At 40.2% G+C, this 24,497-nt stretch overlaps 1 protein-coding gene across 1 annotated transcript in view; it reads left to right on the top strand.

The window, feature by feature from the left end:
* The first annotated feature begins 13,684 nt into the window (after positions 1-13,684).
* Positions 13,685-24,497, top strand: part of LOC126231833 (glutamate receptor ionotropic, kainate glr-3-like) — a 101,228-nt gene continuing 90,415 nt past the window's right edge. Inside the window, exon 1 of the mRNA XM_049942421.1 lies at positions 13,685-13,948. Coding sequence (XP_049798378.1) covers positions 13,685-13,948 — 264 coding nt within the window. The remainder of the gene's footprint in view (positions 13,949-24,497) is intronic.

Here is a 24,497-nt window from a genome sequence, read left to right as displayed (position 1 = left end):
CTCCAGGATTCTTCCAGGTATACAACCTTCTTTTATGATGAGTTCTAAAATATCTCTCATGCAACAGTCGCTTTCCAGGTTGCCCTCGACTGACAAGAGTCTTTGTATCCAATGGCGACTTGCTATTTGTGTGCTATGGCCTTCTGTGTGATGTTGAAGTACTCCAATGGCCAACAAGATTCCCACACTTGTCCCCGAAAGAACATGTGACGGACCTGCTGCTCGGATGTCAACTCGGTTCCACTGCCAGTATTCAGGATGTCAAAGACCAGTTACAACAGCCGGCCGGTGTGGCCGAGCGGTTCTAGGCGCTTCAGTCTGGAACCGCGCGACCGCTACGGTCGCAGATTCGAATCCTGCCTCGGGCATGGATGTGTGTGCTGTCCTTAGGTTGGTTAGGTTTAAGTAGTTCTAAGTTCTAGGGGACTGATGACCTCCGATGTTAAGTCCCATAGTGGTCAGAGCCATTTGAACCATTTTGAATTAGTTGCAACAGTTGTGGACTATTTTGCCTAGGAGAGGATACGAGGGTTTTATGACACTCTTCACAACTGAATTAGTGCATGCACCCAAGCCAGACGTTGTGAAACGTCATACTAATAACAGGGCTAATACTGCCGTGTTCTTCGTAAATTTGGGTCGATTTTGTAAACACTGAAATACCATCACATACCCTCTCAATCAGTGAAGTTTCATTTTGTTTCGTGATCCCCTTCTCGGCGCGTAACTTTTTTCGTCACAAATCCAAGTAAATGCATATGAGGAGAATGTGCAGGACTTCCTTTATGTACTGTCCGTTGTTTAAACTGAAAGACAATACACTTTGCACTGTTGGTACGCTTCTGAGACAGAAAGAACCTCAATATGACACTGCTAGTGTACTACACGCGCAATGTAACTTGGTGTTTCGCTCGGTGAGGGGTGGGGATTGCAGTATATAATGCAAAACAAATGTGCATCATTGTTCTTCCGAAATCTGAGGCTATACACAGAGGTAATGATCGTTTAATGATTTTATATAGTCGAAAATGAAATCTTGCTGCTACACATTACTAAATACTATTCTACAATACTGCTAAAGACAATACTGTTTCTTAACTAAGGTTGGAGCCCAGCGGAAACAACTCAGTAATGGCCGACTAGGATCGGTATCCCCATTCTCAGCAATCCTCACAAAGCAACAAGCTATATTTCGCCTATAATACATCTGTTTGATAACGGAGACATGCACCATAATACAAAACTCCTTATTTCACTGTGTTATCCATGGCTGCCGCGCATCATTTTTGTAGTGGACTGTTAAGGCAGCCAGTCCACAGTGACGGGTAGCCGAAAGGGCACGCGTACACACACGCCGACTGGCGCGAAGTCTGGAACAGGATTCGTAATGAATGTGATAAAGAAAAGAACGTAGCTACTAGAACACTTAACTTTTATATCGTCCTTTGGTATACAGCATTCTTGATGATACAAGTGAGACTATCTTGAGATACATGCAATGGTACAAATGGCGCCTTGCTAGGTCGTAGCCATTAACTTAGCTGAAGGCTATTCTAACTGTCTCTCGGCAAATGAGAGAAAGGCTTCGATCAGTGCATTCGCTAGCAATGTCGTCGTACAACTGGGGCGAGTGCTAGTACGTCTCTCGAGACCTGCCTTGTGGTGGCGCTCGGTCTGCGATCCTGACAGTGGCGACACGCGGGTCCGACATGTACTAATGGATCGCGGCCGATTTAAGCTACCACCTAGCAAGTGTAGTGTCTGGCGGTGACACCACAATTTTTATGTTCTATTTATGAGGGTTGTGCAGAAAGTAAGTTCAGATTGGTTGTGAAATGGACACCACTGTGAAAACCCGGTGAAGCTTTGCACAGATGTGTTGGGTAGTGTCTCTAGTATGACCGTCGATCGCATCAAGACGCTTTTTTCAGTTGCGAGCGCACTGTGAGTGAGTAAAGGTGCCTAGAACAACGATGTCTCCCGCCAAATAGGAGGGCCTGCTGAGAGGCTTCGCCTTAATGAATGCAGCCCACCTAACACAACTGACACGCACTTCCTTCTTCATGGCAATTCTCAGCCGCACTCTGCAGGGGCAGTGAAGACACTCCTGCAGGCTTTTGGATGCGAAGTGTTCGATCACCCACAACACAGCCCTAATTGGCTCGTCCTGAGAATCATCTCTGTTCACATGAAACGCTGGATACGAAGACAACACTTGGGTGCAGGCTACGCGCTATAGACCAGCGTAAAGAATTATCGGAAAGCACAGGCGGCTGCCATCTATGACGATGGTGTTGTAAATTTGGTATAACGCTCTGACAAATGTCTAAGTTGGAGCAGCGACTGTGTAGAGGAGTATCTGGAAAGTGTAGCTAACTCTTGTAAATGAAATGTTTCTGATTTTCACTGTGGTTTCCATTTAGCGACTGATCGGAACTTACTTTCTGGACAACCCTCGTATCACAGTAATAAAATGTATTACGTGTTAACGACGAGTACTGATGAGAATTTGAATGCTCTATTTACATTACCAGAGTGGCCACTCGCCTGGCAAATGAATCCGCATGGAGGTAACACGACGGCGAGACGTTCTCTCAAATCCATCAGCCTTGAATAATCTTTTTCAGGAGTATTCGCTGCAGAGTGGACATAGCTGTCAATAGTGATAGAAAACAAAAACAAAAATAAATCATAAGCAGTGATTACTCGAGACGTAGTTTTAGAACATTACTCAGTACATTTTGACACGTACATACACATGATCAGTTGCACAACGAATTGTACGAGTTCTGAGTTCAGGTGTTTGTCAGTTCAATGTCAACACGACTTTTTGGTGATGTTCATCGCCAAAACAAGACACTAAAAGCGCATAGGTGTGCACCAGAAATCATAGAACTATGTCTGTTTATGAGAGTTATATACTCAAAAACCGTCATAAGAATTACAATAATGAACTATGAGTTGTCACTGAAAATGCTTTATTATTGTGCAGAATACATAAATTTATAATATAGTCTAAAACAATGAAAAATTTTTCAGCATAGAAAGAAAATGAAGGCAGAAAGATCTGGCCTTACCACCCTGTCGACTGCTGCATGTGAATAAACCCAAAATAAATCACATAAAAGTTTTGTAATCAATGAGGTTGAATTTATTTCCATTGTTTTAACTGGATCGTAACACACTCGCCTTATGTAACGAGATTATGTGAGTAGCTCATCATTATTTAATGAAAACTCCACTTTCGCCTGAAAATTTTGGTTCAAATGGTTCAAATGGCTCTGAGCACTATGGGTCTCAACTGCTGTGGTCATAAGTCCCCTAGAACTTAGAACTACTTAAACCTAACTAACCTAAGGACATCACACACATCCATGCCCGAGGCAGGATTCGAACCTGCGACCGTAGCAGTCGCACGGTTCCGGACTGCGCGCCTAGAACCGCGAGACCACCGCGGCCGGCTGAAAAATGTTGAAGCCGGAGGATATCGTACCAATAAAGATTTCTTACAGAAGAGATTTTCATTAAACCTCTTAAATTCAGACATTCGTATTTAGACGCAGCCTGTTTTTAATAGATTTTTTTCACAACTACACGTGCAGTCAACATACAACAGCTCTTTTTAGAGTCTCGCTGTATGTAGACGTCTGCAGTAGTGGAACAAAAGAGATGTCTCGACTTTTTGTTTAATTTTATTTACATTTTGTATGCATACATTGATACCACACCATATTACATTAGTAGCACATCTAATGAATAGAAAAAAATTAAATTGGTACATACATAGCACACAGTAACTGATGTATGTGTATGAGTAAGCTGCAAACTCTTAAAATGTCCATGATTATCCAGTAATTAGTTGCATGTTGTAATTTGAGGATAGGGTGGTGACATTAGTAGGAAAATGGTGTTTCAGATTGCTTAACTTCTTGCATATGACTCACTTGGAAAATATTTCTCGAACAAACTCTTATAATGTTTCCAGACTCCAGACATCTGTCCAAGCAGTTGCTGAGTGCGTACAATGTATGGGTGGTACACCTGAACAAGGACTACGGCCGCAATACGAGTAACCGGATGATACCCGTCGACTACTACAGGACTGGCCTCTTCGTGGACTATACTTGCCTAGATGGCAAATTGTTCCTCAACCAGGTACTTCCGTAGCTAACATGTGTATTTTTTCCCCTCGATGGCGATGAAAACCAATATCTGCAATTCATTTATGCATGGACCGAGAAGAGAAAACAATAGAGCATTACATTGCACTTGCTCACTTTATGCTATTAAGTACATTTCAGACGGAACGATTCGATATCTCGCTGTTAACTTCTGCTGTAGATTTCGAAATAAACTGAAAGATGTAGAGAAGTCCTTCAGTATTTCAGTCTTACAACCATATTTCGTACGTTCTCATTTAGTGCTCCTAATGTAAACTGTAATGCTTGTGAACTTATTAGATCGACAGGAAGGTCTCTGTTCTGAATGTGTACCTCAGATTCAGGATTATACCCCACACAGTCCAGAAGGGACGAATTTTTTAATGGTAGAAAAAACTAATAAAACGCAGGAAACAGGAGAATATGGCCTTTAAAAGTTATTTGACATTCAAAAACAGAAGTTAACGCCGTAATCCAGTTATCAGATCTGCATAAAAATTGTGTTAAACATAACTGTTTTATACATTCTTTCAGCCATTGTATCTCACAGTGCTCGAACAGCAAATAAACATCTTACTTGTGATTAAAAGTCTTTTATTCTGTCTCAAAGACGGACATGAAACATACTGGCTGACTAAAAAAACTGGTCTACAAATAGTGTAAACCAGTCTGAACATAGTGCCACGACTGACCGACATACTGGTCAGTTTATGATGCACAGTGCCGCGTTTTCTGTGAGTTCACATATCCAGACAGTGCGAACGAAGCCTCATCCGACGAAATGGAAAACTGACGATCCAAATGTTTCGACATAACTTCGTCAGAAGCCACCATCTGGAATATTTAAACCCCTGCAACAGAAAAATTGCAGGAATAAATATGCAGGTCATTTCTGATAACGCTCTGAAACTGCGATCGTTTCACTGCTGCTTGCAAGTTTAAGAAGCGTTACGATTTTTACGAGTTTTTCTGCTGCTTTTCTTTCAACTCAGTAGTGTTTACTGATGTTTGGACGCATCAAGAATAGTTTTCGAATGATCTCTTTCCTATTTAGGTTACATTGTCATGGAATGTGAATACATTTACCAGTCAGTTGTACACATCAAAAATAACATTGGTAATTACTGCACAAACAGCTCTGTCCATGACCATGCAACAAGAGATAGACTCAACTTACATTTACCAAGAAAAAATAAACATAAAACTCTAAACAGCATTTTCCACCAAGGAATAAAACTGTATAATAAATTACCAAAGAGATTAAAAAAATTGCAAAAATACACTTATTTAAAAAGGTAGCTAAAAAGTATCTGTTATGCAATACATTTTATGCATTGAAGGATTACTTAGCTAAAACAGAGTAGCGGTTTGATAAAAAAATCTCATACAAATAAATAATAATAATAATAATGATTATAAAATAGCAGACATTCCACATACCACCCTCACTTTATGTTTTTGTTTTTCTTTATTTTTTCCTTTCTAGGAATACTTACCCCCAAACTATGCATGGCACAATACTAACACCTCTTCCTCTTTCTGAGCTCAACATGTCACTCATTATGCAAGGATGCTGACTCAGTTTTTCAGGATAGCAAATGGGAAGTTGCGGTACAGAAAATGGCCCAGAGATTAGTGTGTGTGTGTGTGTGTGTGTGTGTGTGTGTGTGTGTTTGTGTGTGTAGTGAATGAAGTGTTATGAAACAATGTGTGTATAGTGTGTGCAGTGACTGATAGTGAGATATGAGTGAACAATGTGGCATTACATTATTTAATAAGTTATTTGTAAAAAAAGTATTGTATACCAGGAGTAAATCTAATGATTGTCTGTAACTAGAAGTCTGTAAATATATGTGTTTACGAATTAGCTTATTTTAAATTGATCTAAATTTGTAAATACTTTGACACGTCCTATATCCTTGTAAAAAGAGATCTACAGATGAATAAAGCTACTGCTACTAAAACTACTACTAATACTACTACTAGGGCAGAGTTATTTTGGCCACCCTGTACAAGAAGATCGCTAATAAAGAGACTAGTTGTCTTGTCCATTACTGGTTATTTTACTTAATACAATAACATCGTTTCATGTAATAGCCATTACAGATAAAGTCTAACTATTGCAAGTTGGCTCTAAATTGCACAATACAAGATTAATTGGGCAGACTAGAGATAATTTTCATGCTAGATTTACCACTGTATAACGATGGTTGGTTTTTGTTCCCAAATTTAGCCTGGGGGGGGGGGGGGGGCGGGACGTTAAAAAAACGGTGTTATTGAAATAGCTGATACTCATGTGGTGGTGATGGTTTGCACAGCGGGTGTTGTGGCGTTGGTGTTGAGCTAGCAGACGTTGATAGTTTTGTAGGTTGGCTGAAACATTATGTTTAGCTTTAGGAGGTCTGAGTAAACAAACAGATGGAATAAGACCGTGAGATCATTAAGAGTAAAGTGGAATGTAAGTGGCGAGCTAGTACTGGATGTGAACGAGATGGAGAAAGGAATTTGAGAGGTGAGAATTGCGAGGGTAGATGTAATGGAATAGGATCTAACTTTTTATGGCGGGTATTTGTTGCAGTATGATTGGGGATTCTGTGAATCTTAGGGTGCAAATGGGACTAAGCAAAGGTGTTTGGTTTGGAGAAAACGAGATTCTGGATGCTGTAGCTGTGACACTTAGTTGAAATATAGTAAGAGTAGGCAGAGTGATTTATTGGAGGATATTAGGTCGCGAAAAAGTGGTGACAGTTTGAACAACAGTCGTGATAAGACGGATTATATCCTCCAGTGGTGGAGGCAGAATGTACGGAGTTGACTGGATGGAGTGGTGTGTCTATGGAGCAGATGAGAACAGTCAGTAATTTTTGTAAGGTGGTTAAGTTACAGCTGTTATATTCTACTGACGGTTTCATTTTGAAATATTTTCATGGAGGTGGCTTGTTCTTAATGAGCATAGGTGGGCAAGTTCTTATTCATAGGTTAATTGGTCAATGCATGTAAGGTACTTTCGGCCACTATACACTTGTGTTTGAAATCAGGAAGTTCTATGTGGTATTGAAAGTATCATAGATAAATTGTTCCAAAATAATTATTCAACAAACCTGAATCGGACTGCGTCTGCGAACTTGTTTCGTGCACTCCTCCATTTTGCCAGTAATGAAACATGTATTTGACTCAGCAATCAAGTTTAAGAGAATAATGCCGTTTATGCAATGACATTAAGATGGTACTGAAAAATTAACTTTTGGCCCTGATGTTTACTTAATGAAATTATGTCTTGACTTGAATAATGCCAGTTTTGCAATGGAATAAAATTAGTTATTTGAAATAACTTAGCTCTGATAACTTTAGTTATACCAAAATCGATTCCAAACCATGAACTGCACATATATAGTGCATAGAGGCCTCATTTTCTGTACGTTCTTTCATTGGTGGGTAACTTTACTTTATTGCTCATTTTCAAATTCAATACAAGTAAAGGATGTGGATTATGATTCAGGCTGTTAGATTTAAACACAATATTGTTAAAAATTTAAATCATATACAAAAACTACCATTTCCAACGTTTTTGTGCGCAACCAAAAAAAAAAAAAAATGCGTAGTGCGAATCCTACCTTAAAGCTGTCACCATGTGTCTGCTTCCTCCGGGCACCTAGCTGCGACCAGGGGGGTGAAACTCATATAGGGATTTCCGGTAACACGACGTTGGTTTCGTCCCAGGCCACTTGGAGCGCTGCAAGTTTAGCAATTTATAGTATCGTGTTCCTATTGGATGACGTAGTCTTCCATAATTGTTTTGGTATCGTAGCAACGTGATCGTGATTTTTCGTTTAAATTGCAGTGTAAGTATGTTGCTATTATTCTGCTTAATTTTTGGATGCATTCGTAATATTTGATGGTGTGTTGATTCAGTATTTACTTTTTTACTTTTGTTTCATATAGAACACGAGGTTGTATCATCACATTACGTTCTGTAGACTCTTGTATATTTGTTCCTGCAAAGAAATACAATTTCCGTTGCTCAGTTTACTTAAAGGATAAGTATATTTCTTTTTCTGTTCATATTTCCTTGTATTTCATAGAGAATCCCATGCTAGCAGCTTTTGACATAGTTGGTATTCAACTGTAATGGAATATAATTCTGGCTTTGATTCATCTTCCTTTTTGCCACGAAGTACTCTTAGTGACATAATAAGTACCATTTATTGTGCCGTTTACTACATACCAAATATTGAACGTGTTACAATTGATTTGTAATGCCTCGAGTGTGTTCTATTTCCCGTTTTCGACAGTAAATGTTCTGTACAGTACATAACACTCTATCCAGGTAAAAAGTTTTTGTTGCTGTTGTATCGACAAAGGTTGTGTTCTCACATAATAAGACATTTGTTTGGAAGTCACACAAAGCAGGTCCTTCAAGCAGTTGGACATTTACACGTATTATTGTGGCAAGATCCAATGCAGTAGAAATCTTCTCGCACTTTAATGCGCAACACAGTGTAATACATATTTACAGCTGTAACTGTTACTGATAATGTACAGTTGAATTTGGCATCTACCATGGTATCTAGACGCTGAAATATACTGAAATGGTACAATAAGCAGTGTTTCTACTGCCTGATAGCACTGTTTAACGAAGTAGTGTTGAATATAGAATATAGTGCAACTACGCTCACGCAGTTATATATAGAGTGATGTGCATATCCGTAGTAGAAATGAGAATTTGTTACGTTTTTTCACTATTTTGTAGCAATACCACATCAGATTACAAGCCGTGGTAACAGTTATCAATACTTCAGTACAGGATAGCTGCATTTAGACATAAACTAATATGATTTTTGATAGTGAAATTAATTTCACATTGAGTTTTCTTTAACATTAATCAATGTAAACCATACCTGATCTTTTTTCTCGTTCCTAATTTTTGGTTTGAATAACATTTCAGACACATGAGGATGGGTCACACAGGAAGAGAAGAATCCAGTTTGAGATTGAAATTGAAATACTCGTGCAAGTTTCCCGGATGCAGGAGTAGTTATTATGTAAAAACAAATTCCAAACACAAGAATAAACATTTCTATAAATTTCCAGCTGCATCAAAAAGTGAGACTTTAAAGAAGTGGAAATTGATCTGTAATATAGATGGTGTCAACTGTAGTTATTATTATGTGTGTGAGGATCATTTTTATGAAGCAGATTTTGTGAACTTTACTAGACACAGGCTAAATCCTGGTGTTATACCAAAGCACATGGAATTGGTGTTGTATCACCCTCCCCCCACCCATCTGTTAGCACACTGGACTCGCATTCGGGAGGACGACGGTTCAATCCCGTCTCCGTCCGTCCTGATTTAGGTTTTCCGTGATTTCCCTAAATCGTTTCAGGCATATGCCGGGATGGTTCCTTTGAAAGGGCACGGCCGATTTCCTTCCCAATCCTTCCCTAATCCGAGCTTGCGCTCCGTCTCTAATGACCTCGTTGTCGACGGGACGTTAACCACTAACCACCACCACCACCACCACCCATCTGTGTTACACTGGTGGTGGTGGTGGTGGTGGTGGCAGTTTCACCACATCGGGTGCAAATATAAGTGTGCGCAAGATAGGTCACAATGCAAAATCTACAGTAATACAACGAAGCAGTCCCCCTTTACAGAGCACAGATGATGGCGAGTACAGCTTTTTATCCTCACCTGTTTATGATGTTGAAAGTAGTCCAGGTGTAATGGGATCTGGCGTTTCTAAACGTGATTTAACTGCAAGAAAACACAAAATGTGTAAACTGCGTAGAATTACAGTTTCCAGAATGTGTAAATTGAAAAAACAGCTACAGAATGAGAGGAATCAATTGAAAATTCTAAAAGAGTTGTATGATGACAGGAAATTTCAGTTAACTGAAGAAGAGTTGAATGATGTGACTAAAACTTTTATTAATAGTCAGTTAAGAAATGCCAATATGCAGCCCACAGCAGTACGGTGGTCTATACAAGATAAGGCATTTGCTTTATCTATTTATAATCGTAGTCCCCGGTTGTACAGATATTTGGCCACATACTTCTCCCTTCCATCTGTCAGGCTGCTCAGGAGAGTGCTTTCCCACATACCGTTTGATACAGGACTTAATCCAGCTTTATTAAACTTTTTAGCAAGGGAAGTAAGTAATATGCATGAAAATGACAAGTATTGTGCTCTACTTTTTGATGAAATGTCTCTGGATGATGGTATGTACTATGATGCACACAAACAGCTAATCTATGGGTATCAGGACTTGGGTCGTTTAGGACGTTCACCTGTAGCTGCTAGTCAAGCATTGGTTTTTATGCTGAAAGGCATTCACAGAACTTGGAAACAAGTCCTAGCATATTACTTTACCGCAACCACTTTCCACTACACCCATTTGAAATCACTCATTGTTCACATCATAAGTGAACTACAGAATATTGGGTTCAAAGTGGTTTGTACTGTATGTGACCAGAATGCAACAAACCAAAAGGCCCTTAAGCAACTGTGTGAAGCAAATTTGTTGAAGCCCAGTATATTTCATTTTGTCGTCAATGATCAACCAATTATTACCATTTATGATGTACCACATCTGCTCAAAAACACTAGAAATGCTTTGATAGATAATAAAATTCAATTTGAACCTCACAAAGCAGCAAAGTTTGAGTACATCAGTACAGTGTTCTTTTTGGATAAAAAAAACGGTTCAAAACTATACCCAAATTAAAAGCACAAGACTTTAACTTTTCTGATTCACATGTCAAAATGAAGGTAAAAGTTGCTGCTGCACAAATCAGCCATACTGTTGCAGCTCCAATTGAAACATATGTTTCTACTCACACATTACCATCTGAAGCTATACACACAGCTGAGTTTAGGAAAAGGTAGATAATCTCTTTGATTCACTCAACAGTAATGAGCAATATCCCAGGGATGGAAAACAATTTAGGTGTACTTTATCATAAAATTCGCCACATTTAGAAATGTGGTATAGCATATTGAGGGAAATAGGCAGCTGGCAAATAATAGATTTAAAAACAGGAAGAAACATGACTAATATGTTTAGCTTCATAAAAGGTTGGCAGATTACATTACAATCTATTATTTTCATGTCGAAGACCTTGAAAGTGGTTGGCTTTAAGTACTTAAATTTAAAGATGTTCAATCAAGATGGTTTAGAAAATTTCTTTTGTTGTATAAGACAACATGGTATTGCTAATACAAACCTAACTTGTTTTCAATTTGTACAAGCTCTGAAGACTTGTGTTGTCAATCATATGACTTTGCCTTGCAAAGCCATGAGTGTAAGTAACTGTGAAAATGATGATTACACTCCCTTGAGCAGTTTGTGTCACTTTTTGGCAGCTAGTGGTAGGAGTGAACATTTAAGTGAATGTGAGATGAATGACATTGATACACCTGAGCAAATTTATTCTTACTCAGACGGTATCATCGAGTCTGTAGAAGATCAACAATCCTTAGCCTATGTAGCAGGCTATGTACTAAAAGCCATAGATGTACTAGATGATTGTGAAACATGTAATACCAGTCTCTACTCCTCTGTTGTGACTGAAAATCATTTGTTTACCTCATTTAAAGAGAATAGTGAGGAGCATTCTCATTTGAAATATGCAAGTGAAAGAGTCATGATTTTCCTAAGGGCACTCCATGATCAGCTGTATGAGTATCTAAATAGTCATGGTCACACAACAAGACTACATGATAATTTTAAAAAAAAACATTTGTTCTGTCTCATACAACAATTTATAATAAACATGACATTGAAGAGAGAATTCTGAAGACAAGTATTCCATTTATAATATACAAGTATGTGAAAAAAAAGAAATTTACAAACAAGAGGAAATTGTGTATGCAACAACTTAAGAAGAAGTTCAAGTCATGTTAAAAGACTTTGTATTTTGTTTATTACGTGTACAATGAGAGTAAGCTCCCTATACATATACAAATGTTGTGTTAAAAGCAGAGAATTACATGTACTTGTATCAAAATCATGCCTTTGATTTGTTATGACCAAATCTGGTAATTCAGCAGGAACGTAACTTAACACTTTCTAGATGTGATGATTGGATTCTAAAAGTATAATGAATTCAGTGCTGTCAGGAGGAATTTGTGTTAATTTTCAGTAGTGTACCAAACAAGGTTTTCAAAGAGGAAGTAAATAAATAAAAATGTTAAAAATAAATGTACCAGCGTCTTCTTTCATAATTGAAACATGATGGGTGTTGCCAAAATAACAGCCAAGTTGTGGAAAAAAGAAAAAAAAATGTTATGTGTTGCAGTTCATTTTCTTTGTATGTCTCATTGGCAAAAACATTTTGGCTACATTCATGGGGTGTCTACCTGCTCTGCTCCCAATTTGTTTTTCAGTTGATGTAAAGTAGTATTTTGTGTGTCTCATAAATTTATGTGAACTGTGCAGAAGTTCACTTTCAGATGACTGAATATCCATAAATAACAATCAACAGAAAAATAATAAATCGGATTTTGTAGACTTTACAGTACATCCTTGGTTTGTAGCACAGATTTTTTTGTAAATGACCTCTTGGTTATCCATTAGCTGTGTAGTTATTTATTTGTGTAACCTACTGTTCCACTTTCGATCATGCGAGTGGACATAATGTGCTTTAGGATATGTGGAAACGTAAAAATCATTTATATATGCATACAATGTCAGATGATTTTTTAGTCTGACATGTGCTAAAGCTCGTTAATTTCCACATGATAATGGTCACATGGCCAAAACCGCAATATTGAGTTTTACAAAAAAATTTCACAGTCAAAAGGTGACGTCGTAATTTACGAAAATTTTCACAATGTAAACTGCAGCTACGAGTAGTTAATGTTTGATTTTGATTGAGATTTCTTTTATATATTACTTTGCAAGATCTCAAAAACCTTTATTACTGCACTATGCCGCCCACATTCAAAGATTAAATGAAAAATATTGTCATCTAATTCGCGTATTTAGAAATAAACATAAGAGATTTTCGCGCCATATTTTTTCGTATTGAAGTTCACAGCCAGGCCACAAGTAGCGCTGGTGTCGTTCTGTGTTTCCATATAATAACGTGGTCTTTGCACTTCTACTATATTGGTGTTCTGTGGCTGCGACTCCCGAGTTTTTTAATGTGCGCGCCTGGCTCTCTTAACCATCAAAGATCCTCCTACTCAAAGATATTATACTCATTCCACCTGCCGGTTGGCAACTATCGACTTTATTTTCTGGATCTACCCTGATCAGACCTTAGCACAAACCTGTAAGTATTCATGGTGATAAACGATGGCCCGTGCATGTTTCGGTATTGAGTAATTGATAGGGATTCTGAAAGCATACTGACAAAAACCGTAGGAGTTGCTTTGTGGATGTCGAAAGCTTTGCTGATATTTGATTGAGGATACGAGTTAGGTTCCGAAGAATCGCAGAATTTTTGTGCATAACGGGTTTGTAAGGCTAGTCCCTGGTATAATTGTTTATTGAGGAAAGGGTAAGCACTAAGGGCGGCGATGTTTCAGAGCGAGCAAGTGGGCAGCGGGCTATGGAGCCTGGTCTGGAGCCGGGAGGCGCCGCGCTCTGTACCTGGACGCCTGCGGCTGCCGCTAAGCCCAGCATCGCTGTTCTGGTGGGCCTGGGCCCCCCTTGACGCCGAGCGCGCGCCCTCGCTGACGCGCCTCTACCGCCTGCCGGGCGCCAGGGACAACAGTGTGCTGCCGCCGCACCTCCCGTATCCCAAGGACCTCCAGAGGACCACGCTTACCGTCGGAATGCTGGTAAGACTACCGCTAGTTTACTTGCAGGTACAGTGGGACTGGGTGCCGACGAGTGCTCTCTGGCAACACTGACTGATCGGCATCCACCGGCTGGTGGGTAGCAGGGCCCCACTGTGGTGCCTCTCACACCTTCAAACCCAGTTAACTACGGTGTTCCACACTCCTCGTCAGCACGCTGAAAACATTGTCTCCAGAACAGGGGTTCCCAACAAAATTTTCTCGAGAACCCCCTCATTGAGCATGACTGGTACCTTGTCATATCACAGTATCAATTACCTAAAAAAGCCAAATTAAGAGTCTTTTTATACGTTTTCTATTTTTGGTACTTAGAAAGAACATTGACATATTCATTATTGAAAAAATATTGAGCTTAAAACTTTTTGAATTTAGCCATCATTGTTATTGTTAAATTTTTGATTATTGCTCAAAATATTTGTCTTCAAATCTGGGTATTTAGTATAACAAACTCCTTAAAAAAATAAAATATGAGTATGAATTGAAAATGACAGGAAAAAATTAAAACTGAGTGTACTGGTCTTTCAAGTGTACTACACTTGAGATTGCATTGAGTAGACATGTATGAAAAATAAGAAAACACTAATTTCATACAAGGTATTATTTATTTGAAAAAATACAGTTACGTCAGAGTACTCCATCAGTATACAGTTAGTTTTAATTTTCAGTTGTTAATGAGATGAGTTCAATTTGACCTTTCAGTCCATTATTTCTGAAATATTAGGCTCCAAACTTGAAACATTCACTCTGAAATCCGACCGCGTGCCGAGCCGATTCCTATATTTGTTTTTCATGAAACACATGGAAGAAAATGCTTGCTCACACCGATGTGGTTACAAATGGAAGGATCTTTTTCGTTGCCTTATCCCCAAATTTCTTGTAGTCCTTGCGTGCTGATGCCCAGAAGTCTGTAATTTTACCACCGATGAAAATGTTTATCATTGTACCGCAGCTGGACAGGTACACAAGAGATCTTGCTCTTCTTCAGTGAGGCCTTGAATTTTGTCTATATCTTCACAGCTGAAGGGATTTCGAATCCGTCTGTCGTCAGGGTCAGATTCAGAGAAATACTTTCAGGCTGCGTATATGCTCGGGTACATTGATCTTGATCTGGTCAGGCAAACTCTCCTCTGATGACTCCAAGAATTGTTAAAGTAGAAAAGTTAGTTATTGACTCGTTTTCTATCCTTGACGCCCAGATCTGACACTTTTTGACTATAACTCTAATCTTATCCTCAACTTTCAACATGTCTACATTTTTTCCTTGTAAACTCAAGTTTAACACATTCAAGTGTTCAAACACATCAGCTAAGTACGCAACTGAGCAAAGCCAAGAGAAGTTAGTGAGAAAATCCGCGTACTTTGTGTCCTAGAAGGAAGACAAGAACTTCGTCTCTAACAAGGGGAGGCCGCCAATTGTGAAATTCAGATTCGGTTCATACTGCGCATAATAAAAGCTCATGGCCAGAGGTGTAATGTGGCAAAGCACCAAGATGCACTTCTCAGCCGTTGTCGAGAAAATCGACAGTTAAAAGAAACCGTTGCGGTGAAATACTCTCTACGATTTATAATTTCCTACAGCGTCGTGGCGCAGCGGTAAGCGCTCGGGTTCGTAATCCGAAGGTCGCCGGATCGAATCTCGCGCCACGCAACTTTTTGTTTTAGTATTTGTTTTTTGTAATTCAAATATATATAATCAGTTGCAACAATTATGCATATAATAAGTAGTTGAAAGTCGTTTGTCGTGGAAAAACTGGCGACTTCGAACATGATTATGTTTTCCGCAAACAAAGTTGTATTTCACAAATGTTATTAATTGTCTTCATAATGTTTACACGTGTAGTTAACAGAAGACGTAGAAACGATATTCCGAAACGAATACGTATAGTGTAAGTCAAACCTATATGAATTACAAAAAAACAAATACTAAAAAAAAAAGGTTGCATGGCGCGAGATTCGATCCGGCGACCTTCGGATTACGAACCTGAGCGCTTACCGCTGCGTCACGACGCTGTAGGAAATAATAAATCGTAGAGAGTATTTCACCGCAACGGTTTATTTTAACTTTCGATTTTCTCGACAACGGCTGAGAAGTGCATCTTGGTGCTTTGCCACATTACACCTCTGGCCATGAGCTTTTATTATGCACAGTATGAATCGAATCTGAATTTCACAATTGGCGGCCTCCCCTTGTAAGTTCAAAAAATCTTCACAAGATCCTACCTCCGTATGAATAAGAAGTTGCTCATACTCACTGCCGATCTCTTCACACACTTGGAAGACGCTAGACGCAGAAGTTAGCGTTCACTAAAGCTCTGCTGATGCATGAAGTGGCCAAAACAAAAAATCTGTTATCATACGAAATATATTTAATATATTTTTTTATTCTAATAGCATCTTACGGACCCCTCTGGCATAGCTCGCGGACCCCTGGGGGTCCGCGGACCACCTCTTGGGAACCACTGCTCTAGAACACTTGCCAGACTGGTGGACCATCCTGTGCTCACCGTCAGCAGTCGCTGGAACGTATGCACTACCTGTCGCCTAGCAGGGCCCACAGTGTCCTGCTGCCAACCGACACCAGGGTCCTGCAGCGGACCAAACTCTTGCAGTCCCCTTCTTTGGGCATGCCCCCACTCAAAGTAAATATGACGACAAATTTTTTGCCCAGGATGTTGCACATGATGGTTCAGGTTGTCCGCAACTGTGTAAGGTAGCTATAACTTCGCACCTTACAAGCATTCACCCACATACTTTGCCGTGAACTACTACCACAATTAGATATCATTTTATAGGTTGTACATCTTACATATGGAGGAGACTGACATTGTCACGTATGCCTTGTAAATAATTGTTAACGCTTATTGCATGAAAGGTGATGGAGTGTCTTTATTATCATACTAGTAGAGGTTGGAATGACAGTGAAAATGAAACGGCAGGCGGAACTCATGCTCTGGGTGGAAAGCCCACACAGGTGTGTTGGTCCTGCTTAAATGCAGAAAGTAGCAAGACGGGCGTTGTGACACCTGAGTGCTGGGGCACAATAGAGTCGCGACCGGCCAGTATTGTAGCCGGACGGGAAGGATTATACTTTGGAAACTACGAAAATCTTGGACGCAGCTGAGAAGAACGAGGAAGCGTCACCTCGAAAACCATACAGGCTGGGTTATTTCCAAGGATTTTTACTCAGAAGCGTACCATTGTACGAGTATAGGTTTTTCCTCGCAAACTTTCCGCGCTGGACGACAAAAGACTAAAATATGGTTGGTCGGCGTTCGGAAGAATCTGCAGAGAGGGAGAATATTCCGTGGTTTCGGGAATATGATTCGTTTTCGGAATTACGATGGAGGGGAACCGAGCCTTGCTGGGAAGACAGCAGACGAAGTACGTACGATGATATCGCTAATTGCTTCGGCTTATTAGGGCTATAAAAGCTAAACAGCTGTGATCACGTTACTTTATTTCCACTGAGGTTCCACACCACCGTAGATCATATTTGAAAGTAGTGTCTTCTAATGTTTGGTACGTAGATGATGTCAGTCATTTCGGGTTATTGATATTAGACCGCGCAGTCATAATAAGGGGCAGAGTTGGGCAACTGATCAGTAATTTTACTTACGAAATGTAAATTTTGTAATATAAAGTTTTTTTAACCTACAATAAAAATATAAGCAGGAACAACGTTTATCATCTAGTAGGATGTTGCCTTCATCATTCATTTATGTTTAGATTGTAATTTACAGAATTAAGAGATCCTAAGATCTGCTTCAGGGGGTTGTCAGACAGGGCCAAGTCTTCATTTTAGCGTTTATTATTTTCCATTGCGCACATTCATTTTACACCCGCCTGGAGTAGCATCTTAAAACTGTTGTAATTAATCGGAAACAAATTATAGTACCAACTGATGTTTTATTTTCCAAATCAACTACCATTTTCAACAGCTAAGATCATTTTCAAATTGTTATGAGTCTAGCATCTTGATATCTGCATTTATGTTCTTTCACAGTGTTACGCCCATAAATGTTTGTAAATGGCCTTGGTGACTAAAACCGGTCGTAGCGTTAGAAAATAAAATTGTAACTGGGGCTATAATATGTTTCCAAATTCAGGGTAATTAGGTGATGATGTTACAAACTTCAGGGGTGATAGAGATGGGTAAATGTATCAATAATGAGGTCAGGGACCCTGGTCCGGAAAAGGCCGAGTCGGAAGTTACAAGCGAAAGTAATTGTGATACCTCTGACAGTGGATCTCTTCTAGTGTATCCTCCTTGTTTTCCATATTTCGGGAGGAGCTAGTTTCGACCAAAACAAGAAACTGATCTCCAGTAAACATTGCCGCTAGATTGTGTACCTTTGAGCTGCGAGCAATTATCTTTGCTACTGTGAAAGCTCTCTCTTCTACTGAACAAGTGCCCATAGCCCTTAAGATGTACGGTTTAGAGCCCATGTTTAGTAGACAAGTTCTTCCTTGTTTGGTCCATACTATCTCCTCACAAATATGGATAGCAAAGAGTTTGGAGTAGAAGAGTTCCACTGTCAGAGGTTTGAGAACGATTTTCGCTTATAACTTTCGACTCGGTCGTTTCTACACCGGGGACCCTTACCTCAAATTGATACATTTACCGTTCTTCATCATCCCCGAACGTCTGTAACATCATCACAGAATCGGACTGTGTATCCGACGACTTCATATTTATCGACATTTGTGATATCAAAACTCTTTCCAAAATCCATCCAGTTGCTGCTCCCTTTTCTCTTGTACACAGCTGATGTCTGAAAAGCTTCCCCTCTCGTGTATCAGTACAATATGATAGATGGCAACATAGATCCAGCCAATGAATTTGTGGTTTCACGTGAACATGTTTGAGCAGCAAAACAGAACATATAGTATTGCGACATGAAGTTAACGATGATGTCTATGAGGTCTGTATAAAGTGTAGAACAATGCTTTTTTCAACTCCTCATGGCTGAGTTTGAATAACTGATCTTCCATTTCCAAAGATTCCACTGTTGACTGGATATTATAGTGGAGCACTTAGCGGTCGATGGAGAAAAGATCAGAGTTTACAAAACCCATCGTCGTTACCTATTGGACAAGGATGGGGAAAGGATCTACCATTGCGTATTCTAAGAAACTACTACAACAATCAGTTTAAATATGGTGGATACCACGAAAATCTAGGTATCCACGTCTACAGAGGGATATGAATTCGGCTCCTTCTGAATTAGAGTCCATATCTTCGCCACTCCACCATTTCACCCTAGTGCGTGGCCGAGCACTCTCGTGCCTTGTAATATGAAGTCATCTCCTATCGCACCGACGATAGGACGTCACGAGGGTCAACGATTTTTCATTTTTATAGCCAAAAGCTGTCACAGTTTGTGATGCCATGGCTAATAACGAGATATAATCTTTTTCCTTTCTTTTACTACCTTGTATTTCACTGATATATTTTCGATGAGGTAGAATTTTTTTCATTTGGTTATATAGTGTGGGACGTGAAGTTTGTGACTATGATTGCTGTGCTAATTTCTGGACGAGCTCCTTATGTAAAGACTTGGATTTAGTTTCAGGTGATCTTTCAAATAGTTTTATTAAATGTATTGTGTGAAACAGAATTCAATAGGCTGTATTGTAAGAACTGTGGAGCGAGGGGGGTATCGATAATTGTCGGGTCGAACAGTGTGGAGCAGACAGTGGGAGCTGTTGGCGCGAAAGCATGGCGGTATGGAAGCAAGTACTGACTACTGTGTGTAGCAATGGTGTTCTTTTAATGCGATATAAATACCGGACGTTTTTGTGTTACACCGGTTTGGAATTTAACTTTATGATGGATTTTTTAAACGGACGCTGTATTATGCAGACGCCGTTGGTTTTTGCAGGACGATGCCTGTGGCAGTGAAAAGGCACTCGTGAACAGACAGTAGTGTCGTCTATTTAGAATTGAACTGCATTACGTAAACTGTGAATTTAATATTGCTCATTTTCTTGACTACGATACATGACTGTGCTAAAACACTAACTGCCGATGTGGAAACTGTGAACTGTATTGCTACGTAAATAACTTTTTGCGGGAACAGTGTTATTATGAACGGTGAATATTAACAGTAGATGGACTGTCTAGCTTCGCAATAGGCGAAGTATAGCAAGTGGAATGTTATTTTAAACACGTCATGTGGTTTGTGCCAAACTATCGTGGGTGAAAGTTACAGTTGCACTAATACGATCTTCAGGTGCTGCATAAGCAGTTACTTTGTTCTGGCCTACGACAAACGGATGCTTGCCACTTCTTACCACCGCCAGCCCAAATAGGATGTAAGGAAAGAGGATATTTTAATGCCAAGGACACGACTCGATGAACTGATAGGATTCATATCAGCAACTTCAAACTGCTTCTAGTGCCGTCGCTACCTCACGCCGACCCAGAACAGCTAAGACCTAAAATCTTTCCTCGAGAAACACATTTGTAACCAATTTTATTCCTTTATGCTTTGTAAAAGACTATCTCTTAACACTTCTCTCCATAAATAAAAGTAGTCTATTGTAAAGACTGTTGACCTTCAGTGACTGCTGACCCCACCCCTAACAACAGTTATTGCCATCATTTATTTGGTTTTGTTCTCCAGAGTATTTGCATTAGTCGTTGCATCCGTTGTACATGTCTTTTGGACGGGCCGGCTTCGATGTGTATCTGCAGTAATTTAGACAGGAGAATTTGTGTGTTGCACTGAAAAATGGGACTAAACGTATAAGTTGAGGCATTTGCAATTGACATTATTTACACCAACCAATTATAAAGAACTAGCTTATTCGCCATTGGTTCAAGTTGACGTATCGGAGGGAACTTTGAATCGGACAGTTACTAAAGTACGCGATCTTTGTTTACATGCCACTTAATGCAATATTCCCATTCATTCATTTTTAGGTGCAAATTTATCTGGTTTTAGCTGTTACTGGTAAGCAAAATTACTGTACACTTTGTAATTATTTATCAAATTTGCTTCAGATTCTTTTAGTGTTTTCCACTATCAAGGTATTTTATTATCAGGAGTTTATCAGGATTGGGAAACTCCTCATATAGAGGTGTCCTTAGAAGTTTCTGGAAGTAAAACGGCTTCGTGGGATTTACACAATATTAATTTTCTTCATGCAGTTTTTCTTTAAACATTGTCTGATTAAAAATTCACAGTCACAGTCAATCTCCAGGAACCGTTTTCTTCACAAGTTCCACACAGAAAGACATGCAAATCTGCTCGTCCATTAAGAATTTGTTTTGCTGTTTTCTTTCAGTCTTTATCTGTCTAGGTATCTAGGTGTACATGAACTTGTATTAACGAGTATAACACATAATATCTTAAACCAAAATTTCAAATGTTTGAGTATATCTCAGCGTTATGCTGTTTAATAATGGAAAGAATTCGAGACAGAAATAGAAAAGATAGAGGAAAAGTGATTGCATATTAAACGATAAAGGCCTTTAGGCCTTCTGACACACAGGCATACGTTCATGTGGAATCCAGAAGGCACGTGCTGCACCATTACTATTCTATACACCACTGCCACATCACAGATATTGCAAATTATCAACCTACACAACATTACATAGCACAAACCTACTCTATACTGCACTAGATTACAGTTATGCTCTTGGCATCAGGAGCAAATATAGTTTTCTTTTTTTTTTCTTTTGTTTGGACTGTTACCGCCTGGCCCTTTGAGATATAATTCAGGAATGACAGGGGCTGCTGCCACACCACCCAAGGTGTAGAGGTGGCGAGAGAAATGGCTGTCAGGATCTCAGGAATTTCTTCATAGCCCTCCTCAAGGATCATTTCCTCGTTGCTGCAAGATGTAAACTGGTATTTTGGCTATCAGCAAGTTCCGCTAGTATCACAACTACTCATTCTTTATTATTCTATAGAATTGTGTATTACTAAATAAGTTCCTCTCTTCATCTGTAACATTTTGTCTATTGGTACACTCCTAGACAATGTGGTCTGAGGTGTGTTTTCCTGACTTCACAGGTGTCTTTGGTACGTTCACAAATTTTTGGTGAACATCTAGGATAGGGACATTGTCTCAACATATAGTGTGTTGCTCAACAAGAAATACATCTTATCTTTCGTTATTATTAGGAAGGAACTGGTTGTTTCTCATCCCTGTGTCTAACCTGCCCCAAATTTCTTTGCAGTCCTTTTCCATACACACCTTTATTTTCTTCTTTGATGTGGCTCCTGTTCTCAGTATTTCTTCCACTTTACCATATCCATCCTTACTGAGCGATTACCGATCGCGAAAGGGTGATTATGGTAAGGTGGAGCGAATACAAAGTTTTTCATCTGCAGAGGGCGTGACAATGCTGCGAACTGTCACTGTCAGCACAAATGTATAGGTAAACTATACTACATAGCCACCGGTGGCTCGACTAAAAATCCGGGAACTGAATCCTGCAAGAGAGTACGAATTTCAACATGTGAGTCACTATACAGAGAATCTAAACACCACGTAGAGATGAGTGCAGAGTAATACACAATACGAAACCAGCATGAGCCACTGTGCAACTAAGCACATGGAACAGAGCATGATGTAAGGTGAAAGCCAGGTCTGTGGTAGTTGAAATCAGCATAAGAACTGATGCCCCCCCCCCCCCCCCCGTCTGCTGACAGATAAACACCTGGTTCAGTGGTCCTGCCCATACAATGCTTCATGCATGTCGTTCGTAACAGCTTGCTGCACTACTCTGCCGCAAAACCCACGCCATCTAATCTGCGTCCTATCAGTGTCCACTGATGTGGATACTAAATTCGTCCCCATGAAAAGGCCACATTGGGCGGAAAACGGGCTGCCTTGTGAAGCGACCTCCATTGCAGAACCATAGAGGACGTGTGATTCCCTAGCAGTGTATTTACTCCCCAGAAATAGACAACACTAACATAGCTGATGCCTACGGAGTGGCGGAAGATTGTGGTGGCTGGCATAACAGCTGGTCCACCTGTATTGGCAGGGGTGAGGCTCATCCACTGGCAAGTGGGAAAAGGTGGACACTGGTTCTAATTCCTTGGCCTCCACAACAGGAGTTGCTGGAGTGATAGCCACTGGTACATTATAACGTGGGTGAAAGTAGGGGAATGGAATGATGGCAGCAGTGGGTGTGCACACCGGTTCAGTTTGTAGCAATGTCCTGGGAAAATTCCATGACTGACACAGTCACCCAGCATGTGTCGAGACAGCGGTGTCATGGGTCAACAAATCATCGATGCAATTGTCTGAAATGATGGACCAGCTGCCCCCAAGCAACACCCACCGCAAACGAATGCCGACCTTTTTGGCCCACTAATACACCCGGTAGCCACACCTGCTGTCATCAGAAAGACCAGGCCCAAACGGAAGACCCATGAGGAAAGTGTGGAGGGCTGTGATGGTCTGGGGGATATCACTTAGGGCGCAACAAGTCCAAAACCTGGCACCGAGGCTAAAGTTCCGCTGGACTGCAGCCATTAACTGTTGTTACCTTGTATGTGGTGAGAGAACTAGACAGAATATTTTCATGCGACGAAGCAGACACAGGTTTCTTCATTTGGGTCTGGAATTTTCACATGAAGCACTCCACCTTGGAGTTAGAAGCTAGATGAAATGGGCGACAGTCAGATGCTCAATACTGTTGCAAATGCAAAAATCTTCAAATTCCTGTGATACAAATTACCGATCGTTCTATGATATGAGGGTCCAGGGAAGCCCTCGATAGCAAAAAAGGTCAGATGACATGCAAATAGTAGCTGTTGACACCATGAAAGACTGCTGGCGATGTATAGGAAACTGGGCAAAGCATCCACATTCTTTCTAAAAAGGTGCCCCGAGGTTGCTCTGTGACTGGCCAAGGGGAAAACTGATGCTGCAGCACAGTCTGACATGATGCCATGCCAAGGCCTTCATACGAGATGTGCCCCAGTGTGACCCACGCAACAGCTGGGATATGCGAGGCTGCGACACCAGAGGGTTGACCACTTGACAGCTTTGTTCCTCTGTGGCAAGCATGGAAACCCCTTTGACCACATAGAGGAAGTCACATAGAAGGAAAAACGTATGCCACTCTGGCTCAGTTCTCTAAGGAGCGCACTTGGGCTTATCCATCTGAACTACTCAAGCAATTTTCCGAAAAAGAAAAACCGGATCGGCAGCCGTGGTGGCTACGACCTCCTGCACCGTAAAACCAAAATCGAGCAATTACTACTGCAAGATATTGTTCAATGCTGAAAAAGTACTCTTCTCGGTTGAACTCTGGAGCTAGTCATGCTGGCAATCATGATGGTGCATCTGCATAAGCATGCTGAGTGATGGATCAGTACTGAATATCATAGCAGTAGTTACTGAGAAAGGCAGCCCACCTCTGCAGTTGTTGGGCAGTTCTATCTGGTGGCTTGGAGAGAGGGTAGAATAAGAAAACCAGCGGCTTGTGGTCAGTGATGAGTAGGAACTTCGCTTCATATAAGAAAACATTAAATTTTTAATGCCAAAAATGATAGTCAGTGCC

Source organism: Schistocerca nitens, unplaced genomic scaffold, assembly GCF_023898315.1.
Source record: "Schistocerca nitens isolate TAMUIC-IGC-003100 unplaced genomic scaffold, iqSchNite1.1 HiC_scaffold_419, whole genome shotgun sequence".
Taxonomy (NCBI): Eukaryota; Metazoa; Arthropoda; class Insecta; order Orthoptera; family Acrididae; genus Schistocerca; species Schistocerca nitens.
This window is presented reverse-complemented; position numbering and strand designations above follow the sequence as displayed.